We start from the raw sequence: 9,472 nt of genomic DNA, 5'->3' as shown, positions 1-9,472 counted from the left end.
ATCTAGCCAGTCTCCAGATCTCAACCCCATAAAAAAATCTGTGGAGGGAGTTGAAAGTCCGTGTTGCCCAACGACAGCCCCAAAATATCACTGCTCTAGAGATCTGCATGTAGGAATGGGCCAAAATACCAGCAACAGTGTGTGAAAAGCTTGTGAAGAGTTACAGAAACGTTTGGCCTCCGTTATTGCCAACAAATGGTACATAACATAGTATTGGGATGAACTTTTGGTATTGACAAAATACTTATTTTCCACCATGATTTGCAAATAAATTCTTTAAAAATCAAACAATGTGTTTTTCTGTTTTTTTTCTTCCACATTCTGTCTTTCATGGTTGAGGTTTACCCATGTGGACAATTACAGGCCTCTCTAATATTTTCAACTGGGAGAACTTGCACAATTAGTGGTTGACTAAATACTTATTTGCCCCAGTGTATGATGTTTCAATAATTTGTAATTTAAAGGAGTTCATAAGTATTCGGTATAAAAGGTATATAAGGTATTTGTACCCCCGATAATCAGCAATAATTTTGACCCTCAAAGAGTTGTCAGTCTACTTTAAAAAAAAAAAAAGTCCACCTTTACCCCATGAGTAACCACCCACCCACAACCCATTTAAGCTCAATATTGTCACCTGTGCACCCCACAGTCAGTCATAACCCAACTACTACCACGGGCTAGACCACAGAGCTTTCGAAAGACACCAGAGAAAAGAAATGTTGAGCTCCACAAAGCTGAAAAAGGCTATGGGACAATAGAAAAGCAGCTTGGTGAGAATAAATTAACAGTTGCAGCAATTCTTAGAAAATGGAAAAGGCTAAACATGACTGATAATCTACCTTGGACTGTGGCTCCATGTAAAATATCTCCTTGTGGGACATCACTCATGATGAGAAAAGTGAGGGCTCAGCCTAGAACTACACGGCAGGAGCTGGTCAATTACCTGAAGATAGCTGGATGCACAGTTTCAAAGGGTACTGTCAGTAGAACACAACGGTGCAATGGTTAAAATCATATATTGCTCAAAAGGTTTCCCTGTTGAAGCCAGTACATGTGAAGCCCATATGAAGTTTGCCAGGGACCATCAAAATGATGCAGAGGGGTCTAGGGAGAAAGTCATGTGGTCAGATGAGACCAAAGTAGAACATTTTGTTGCAAACTTTACTCATTGTGTGTGGAGGAAAAAGAAGGATGAGTACAATCCCAAGAACACAATCCCCTCTGTGAAGTATGGGGATGGAAACCTCATGATTTGTGGCTGCTTTTTGGCAAAGGGGATAGGAAGACAGTACTCTATAAGGCAGAGGGTGAATGGTGAAATGTATCGTCAGATTTTGAGCCACAACCTCCTTCCCTCAGTCAGAGACTTGAAGATGAGTCGTGGCTGGATCTTTCAACATGAGATTGATCTGAAGCACACAGCCAAACTGACCAAGGAGTGGCTGCGTTAAAATCATATCAAGGTTCTGGAGTGGCCAACCCAGTCTCCAGACCACAATCTCATAGAAAATCTTTGGATAGAGCTGAAACGTCATGTTTCTTTATGAGAGCCCCGAAACCTGACAGATCTAGAGAATGTTTGTGTGGAGGAATGTACCAAAATCCCTGTTTCCATATGTGAAAACATGGTGAAGAACTACAGAAAGCGTCTGACCTCTGTAATTGCAAACAAATGCTTCCGCACTAAATATTAGCACTGATTTCTCAGGGGTACAAATTAGTGGTGCAATGGTTTGCGGTTCAAAGCCGAACCGTACAATTCGCCCTGTACGGTTCAATAACGCCTTTATGAACCGCGCCTTTTCAGTTTTGCAATTAATGTATTCCGAACGCTTGTGGAATGAATTGATCGAGCTCTGTGTGCCTGTGTGTCACGTGAAGCACCGCTGTGGAGAAATTCCCGCCCCGCAAGTAAATGTCGGATCGTTGTCAAGCACCTGTGTAATAGAAGCCGAGTAACGCCCTCTCTCGCTTACGTGCGAAGTGAAAGTGAAACAAGAAAGAAAACAAATAGCTATGGTGAGTGGAGAGACCGAATTTTGAGGAAGCACCGGCTTCTTTCAAATCTGCAGTGTGGCAACATTTTGGTTTCCCCTTGGACTACAATGCGGAGGGAGAGAAAATATTGAAAGAAAAAAAAAAAAACAATTTGCAAGCATTGCTCAGCGCTTGTTCCCTATGCTAATGGCAACACTTTTATAACATGACTCCGGCACCTCAGCCGGCATCACCCACAGATATCACTTTCTCAGGGCAGGACAACCCCGAAGATGACACCAGTCAAAACACACGGCGGGCTTTGTTAATTTATTTGCAACGCTTGACCCGCGTTACATTGTTCCCTCGCGGACATATTTCTCCAACAACGTAATCCCTGACATTTATGAAATGGCACGCAAAGCCATCGAAGATGATTTCGCTAAAGCACATAGTTTCGCCCTGACCACTGATAGTTGGACGTCCCGTGCTACAGAGTGCTACTACCTAACTGTGACGGTCCACTATAATTCATACCTGTCAAGTTATACGGTCTCGTTGTAATTTGTACAAGTGAGCACTAATTTTTAAATGTGTACGCCGTACGTTACGTTCAAAATCTGCATGTTTTTCGTGCATTACGTTTTTTTTTTTTTTTCATCCATTCGGATTTGGTCACTTTCTGCAACGAGACAATGTTCGTTAATACGTTGGTTGAATGACGTGAGAAAAGTCAGACACGGAGAGGGAAGAGTGTTTGTTGAGACCCTGTAGCAAACGCGGTGCTAGGCTAGGTGGCTCCAATATTTCCTGACTGTAGCCGACAGCATACAATCTACGCCTAGATATCTCATGCATATAGAACTACATGCGAAATGACAGACTTGGTAGCGTTAGTAAACAGCCGCCATTTTAAAGCAGTAAACTTCTCAGAAAGGCTCTGTTGTAGTAAACCTTCCAAGTAGTAAACCTTCCAAGCAAACCTAAGCAACTTTTTATCTAAAATACTCGAAAATCGGCAAAATCTTGACTTGAGTCTATCTTTAAAGGATGAAACAGTTTTAAAATTTTCACATGTCGAAAGTAGACAGAAGGGAACTAATGCAAAAACGGGAGCAATTTTATCAACTTTAACGGTTGATTCACAACATTAAATGATCTCCAAACATAGCAAAGGTTACTCTTTCTTTGGGTTTTTTTTTTTTTTTTCTTTTAATGAAAAAAAAAAAACATGAAAGGTATCACCAGTTACTTTGCCAAGTAACTTTTTTACTACTGTGTATTTCAGTAGTCACTACACTAGCCAAAGAGCTAAGAGGCATTTTAACAGTTGAAAATGTTTACATTTTAAGTGTTTATTTCATTGTTTTGAAAGCAAAATAAAGGCAGTTTTTTTTTTTTTTGCAAAACGCAAACCGAAACCGAACCGAAACCGTGATCCCAAAACCGAGGTTCAAACCGAACTGTGGGCTAACTGAACCGTTGCACCCCTAGTACAAATACTTATGAACCCCAGTAAATTACAGATAAATTATTGAAAAATCATACAATGTGAGTTGTGGCTTTTTATTTAGATTATGTTTCTATTGGTGGAAATGCATCTATGATTTACATTTCAGACCTCAACCTATTTTCTAACTGGGTAAACTTGAAAAATCACAAGGGGTGCAAATACTTCTGCTCTTCACTGTATATACCCCACACCCCCCAAAACGTCAATGTTTAAGGTCTTGTGTTAAAAAAAAATAACAAAAAGGTCCATGTCCCTGAAAGGGTTAACCGAAATAAAAACAAACAAACCTATAGAGTCTGTACCCTCCCTGAATTCAACTCTCAAGCCAAAAGGCATCTCATGCAAATAGTCAAAGAAATAGCTTCCATCTTGTTTACATAAATCTGAATAATTGTGGGTCAGTGAGCAGGGAGAAAGATGGAACATACCAAAGTTCATTTTTTGCCTCAAGATATATTTAGCTCGAGCACAACCCTGTGTGAATTTATCACAAAATAACAAAAGGACACTAGAAATAGTGATTGTGACAGTTTAAAACTTGGTGTCATGTCTTTGTCTTTGGGCTGTCAATTCAATATTTGTACCTTTGCTTTACTGTTTTGTAAATAAAAAACATTTTTTCCTTTTTCTTTTGCCCCTGCTCTCTTGATCACTGAACTTACATACACTCCATAATTATTGGTACCCCTGAAAAAGATATGTTTTTTGGCTTCTAATTTTTTTTTCTTATTCAAATAATATGGGACCTTAATGGAAGAAAAGAGAAAAATCCAACCTTCAATACAAGTGCATTCATTCAGTGGGGAAAAATCCCACATAAAGAATATTAGAAGCTAAAAAACACATCTTTTTCAGGGGTGCCAATAATCATGGAGGGCACTGTATCCAGTCTTTATAGGCCACTAATAGAATCATCTCCCATTTCCAACTACCAGCGGGCATACTGTTCCACGAATATTACAAATGAGGTAAAGCTAACGAATTGGAGAAGCTATTTAAATGTCTTCAAATTACAAAAAAAATATGCAGTAGTATTTGAAATACATAATCAAATAGGGTAATTAGGGATTATTGGTCTTATTGGTTACCGATTCCAAGTAATTGAATTCCTATGTATATTTTTTTTCTTCTTTTACATGTCTTGTTCAGCTGCTTATAGAAGGACAATAGGAATCTAAGTGTCCTTATGGTCTGAACTGTTTTATTGTATCACATAGGAGTATGATATATTCCTATTGTGGTTGTTCATTATCCGTGGACACCGTGATGGGCCTGATAACAAGAGAAGGGAAGGTTAGTCAAAAGGAGACGGGATTAGTCAGGGTGGAGCGTAAACAGGTCAACAATGTGAGGTAGGGGAAACCCAGTGTAATGTAAATCACCTGTAAGTGTGAATATGTTGACATCCTATTCTATGCTACCTGATCACTAATCCTGGCACCGACAATCTCTATATCGGAATGTGCCTAATTACACCCAGTCATGGATTTACCCATTCATTCGTTTAGTCTTGCAGGAAAGGACTATTACAAAAATATTTTTCTTCTTCGAGACAAAAAAGTTGATTAAGGAAAATTTGCTAACTTACGAGACTAACAGTGGCTCTCATGCTCTCTTGTGAATTTTAGTGATTTTTTGGGGGGGAATGTGTATACCATATGCTTTCATGTCAAATTATCCTCAGACCTAAATGCATGTGGCAGCAAATATCATTGACATGGAAAATTACAAATACCTGTCAGTTGATCGCAAACTCATCTTTTTCGAGGGCTACATTGTGGTTATGATGGCTTTGATTTACATGCAAATGCTACCATCTATAATATTCTGCAACTTTATAATAATTATTCCGCCACGTTTTTCAGCGCGTCGCCCAGCCAATACCGTTTGACACCCTTCCAACTTCGGCACGTTCCAAAAATTCATAGGACGAAGGCTTCCTTTAGACCTTGCCCGTAACATTTATGGTTAGAGCAAAAAGGCATTTCTTCCACCAAAATTTGTCCCATCTATTTGGGTATTTGTGCCCATTCATTTCCAATCGGAACATTTTTGGCAAAAAAAAAAAAAAAAAAACCTACTTGTCCTACAATTTTTATCCAAAAACCATAACCACATAAACCACTTAACCCCTAATCAAGAGGATATGTCCTGATATCAAAAGCAAGTGACCCATATCAAGAGGAAGTGACCCCAAAATGCTTCCAAATCAAGCTACCATCCCACTTTCTCCAAAAATGGCATTTTCTAGCTATTTACATTGTTAAACACCGGTTTAAAAATGTTTTACAGAACTTTTGTTTTGGTGAAAAACATCAAGTCGATACACGTGATTTACTTCCGAGGACCAAACAAAATGATGCAGTGGGCCGGACCTGGACCCCGGGCCACCGGTTTGACACCCCTCAGCAACCTCTCATGGAATTCAGAGCAAGATGAAATGCTGGAATTAATTAATATAAAATCCAGTGTCATTATTTTATTAAGTTAGGAAATCAACACATTTACGAAATGTAATTATATACATTGACTAAAAACCAAAAACAAGCTTGACCCATTCAAGCGAATTCATGTTACAAGGTTTCCATTTCACATACCCATAAATAATAACAATAATCTCGTAATTAATAACAGATTCCTTTTGTCCTGATGACAGATCATACCCAGTGCTCATTTGTTCACATAAAGGGAAAAACAAAAATCAAAAATATTAAATACAACATAAAATGCATAACGTAAAGCATCATTTACCACGTGTTCCATTGGAAACAAAGAAAAGGCAATTCTTTAAGAAATCATTTCTCATTAAATATTGGAAAGCCTTGAGGAAAATAAAAAGGTTCAAGCGAGGTCATTTACAACATGTAAAAAGAGGCAGGGTTGTATTCATGAAAACAATTAAAGTATACTACATAAATTGCTACTCTTTTCCAAAATAGTGTACACATTGATGACATCTATGCAAAAGCCTCAGTCAAAGCTGCTAGTGGTGGCGCGCACCGCAGTAAACAGCCATGCTGAAATTCACTAAGTGGGGCAAGAAAAGAAAAGTTGGAAAAGAGTGTAAAAACAGCGATCCAAGAATGTCCACTGCTAAACTGCTCTCAGTGAGAGTGCTCCTCCTTCTCTCTGCCTTTTTTGTCCTTCTCATCTTGAAGGGCAGTGCCCAGCTTCTTAATGAGGACTGACAGCACCTTGTCCAGAGGGTCCATCACACCCCTCTGGAGCCACTTGGGAATGGTAGTCCTGGCATGGTGGAAGCCCAGTTTTTGAAGGATGTAGTCCACCCCCACTGGGTCAATCTTACGCCCTGTCCAGGAAATGAGCCTGAAGGCAAAGACAGTGTTATGATTAGGGGTGGGAAGCTGTTATTTTTTGCACGGTCGTGGGCAATCTGTCAAAAAACTTTTGTCTTCCACACTGACTGAGAATATTTCAGTGCAACATTGAAATGTTAACAAGACAGGGGTTCTCTTTTTATTTCGCCCCTACCGTTTACAGCAGTGCCAAAAATGTTGTTTTTTTTTTTTGACAAAAAAAAAAAAAGCCTCGTACATTTCCTATAGACCCTACCCACGTGACGTCACAACTCCTTCCTCCTGACTGGTGCCGCCCAACTGTCCGTCAACACATCATGTTTCCCTGTTACGGCTACGTACATTCCTCCTATTTACGACGTGTTTTTCTGCTCGTTAACATTAATAATAAAAATGGTGAAGGCGTGTGTGGCGGTCGGTTGCAATAACAGAGAAGATAGACGGAGAAGACGGAGAGACTTGAAGTTCTACCGGATTCCGAGAGACCCGGAGAGAAGAGAGCGGGATGGGCTGCTGCAATTCGACGAGAAAACTGGGCTCCAAACGATTACCACAGATTATATAGTAGTCATTTTATATCTGGTAAGATGCATTTAATATATATTTAGAGGGTTTTGGGCTGACAACCACAATTAAGATCATTGCTAGGCTAATCGCCGACAACATACACGTATGTATGTAGTGAGAGTGCTATCGCTAAACCATATAAACATTAAAAGCCCTAACTCCATTGACAAACGACATGAAATACATTAGACTTGACAGTGGATGTTAGCAATAACAAAAGATTTTGAATTGAAAATTTCGTAACTCACCTTTCCAAGCACAAGATAGATTCCTGCCGAATTTTCGTGGAAGAGGACCTGTTTCACCCAACCAGCAACGAAGTATTTATAAGCCTCCAAGCTCTTAAAGTTTTTCAAACTTTCGTGAGAATAGGCTGATTTTGTGTGGACAAGATAGTTGTACAGTTCAGGGTAGCTAGCAGATGTCAGGCAAATACGGCGGAGACAGCGGGTCGAAAAACATCGATTTCGGCATCAAATATGGATCTGGCGAATGGATAAACTGAAACTTTTCCACATAACGCCTTTTATGCAACGCATCAAGTGAGTTTACGGCATCCGAAAGCACAGGGTCTTCCATGAAATGCATTATAAATTGCTCGATCAATTGAGACCACTGATAATACAGACACAAAATGACGGACAAGTGGGCGGAACCATACAGCGAGCACGTGATTTTGTGACGTCGGTGGGTAGGGTCTATAGCAAAATCATTTCAAATTTCAAAATATATCTCGTCTTACATTATTTATCCATTCATTCATTCATTTTCCGAGCCGCTTATCCTCACGAGGGTCACGGGGTTGCTGGAACCTATCCCAGCTAACTATGGGCAGTAGGCGGGGTGCGCCCTGAATCGGTTGTCAGCCAATAGCAGGGCGTAAGGAGACCAACAACCATTAACACACACACTCATACCTAAGGACAATTTAAAGTTGTCAATCAGCCTACCATGCATGTTTTTGGGATGTGGAAGGAAATTGGAGTACCTGGACAAAAACCCACGCAAGCAATGGGAGAACATGCACACTCCACAAAGGAAGGCCGGAGCCCGTGATTGAACCCTTGATCTCAGAACTGTGAGACGGATGTGCTAACCGCTGTCACCGTGCCGCCTCTGTTAATCCAATTCTTAAATAATACGTTCATATCTGCCAAACAACCTCTTGCAATCAGACCACCTTGCCCATGGAGTCTTCCACATTCTTTTTGGCAAACTCTAGTCATGATCTAATATGACTCAACTATTCAAACACTGAACATCACCAAAAACACACCATGCCCACCGTGAAGCATAGTGGTGGCAGCATCATGCTGTGGAAATGTTTCTCAGCAGCCGGAACCTGGAAGGCTTGTAAAGATAGACAGCAGAATGAATGCTGCAAAATAAACAGAATTTGTGGGGGACAGTCTTACATACTGCAAAAGCTATATAGGAATGGTTTAAAAAAAAAAAAAAAAAGAAAAGGGGTAAATATTCTGGAGTGGCCGAGTCAAAACCCCGACCTCAAACCTAAAGTGCAGTGATCCCCAACCACTGGGCTAGGGAATGGTACTGGTCCGTGGTGCATTTGCTACCAGGCAGCAGAAAAATAATAAATAATTTGTTGATGATAGCAATCTGGTCTGTGCCTCTTGACACATAAATATGCCTGTCTACTCTATTGACTAATCCGCCATTACTGGGGTGTTTGCACACCTATAGCAGTTCAGCGTCAGTCAATGTAAACGGTAGCAGCTGTTGGCTGTCTGCTGCGGGCGGTAACGTCTTTGGACAGCTTTTTTATGGGAAAAAGGCCATCTGCTGAGCCAGAAGATGAGCCTACAACCAAGTCTATTCTGCATAATATGTGGCAAAAAGCTAGCAAACGAGGCAAAAAAAGCGAACCTCATACTTTACACCTCGTGGCGAACCGTATTGCTAAAGGCAAGAAACCTTTCACGATAGTGGATTTGACATTAATTTTAATCTCTTCGAGTTGGCAGAAAAAAAACGTTTTCTCAATGTTTAAATAGTCTACATTTTTTAATGATCATTATAAATGCATTTACGCAACGAAATACCGCTGGAAAAGTTTGTTAAATATATTTCTCGTATA

At 40.1% G+C, this 9,472-nt stretch overlaps 1 protein-coding gene across 1 annotated transcript in view; it reads right to left on the bottom strand.

Moving 5' to 3' along the window:
• Window positions 1–3,677: 3,677 nt before the first annotated feature.
• Window positions 3,678–9,472, bottom strand: part of kiaa1109 (KIAA1109 ortholog) — a 101,354-nt gene continuing 95,559 nt past the window's right edge. Inside the window, exon 89 of the mRNA XM_057859070.1 lies at window positions 3,678–6,817. Within this exon, the coding sequence (XP_057715053.1) occupies window positions 6,595–6,817 (223 nt within the window). The 3' untranslated portion in view covers window positions 3,678–6,594. The remainder of the gene's footprint in view (window positions 6,818–9,472) is intronic.

Source organism: Corythoichthys intestinalis, chromosome 15 (genome assembly GCF_030265065.1).
Source record: "Corythoichthys intestinalis isolate RoL2023-P3 chromosome 15, ASM3026506v1, whole genome shotgun sequence".
In the NCBI taxonomy this organism is placed as follows: Eukaryota; Metazoa; Chordata; class Actinopteri; order Syngnathiformes; family Syngnathidae; genus Corythoichthys; species Corythoichthys intestinalis.
Note: the sequence above shows the minus strand (reverse complement) of the source record. Positions and strands in the feature narration are given on the sequence as shown.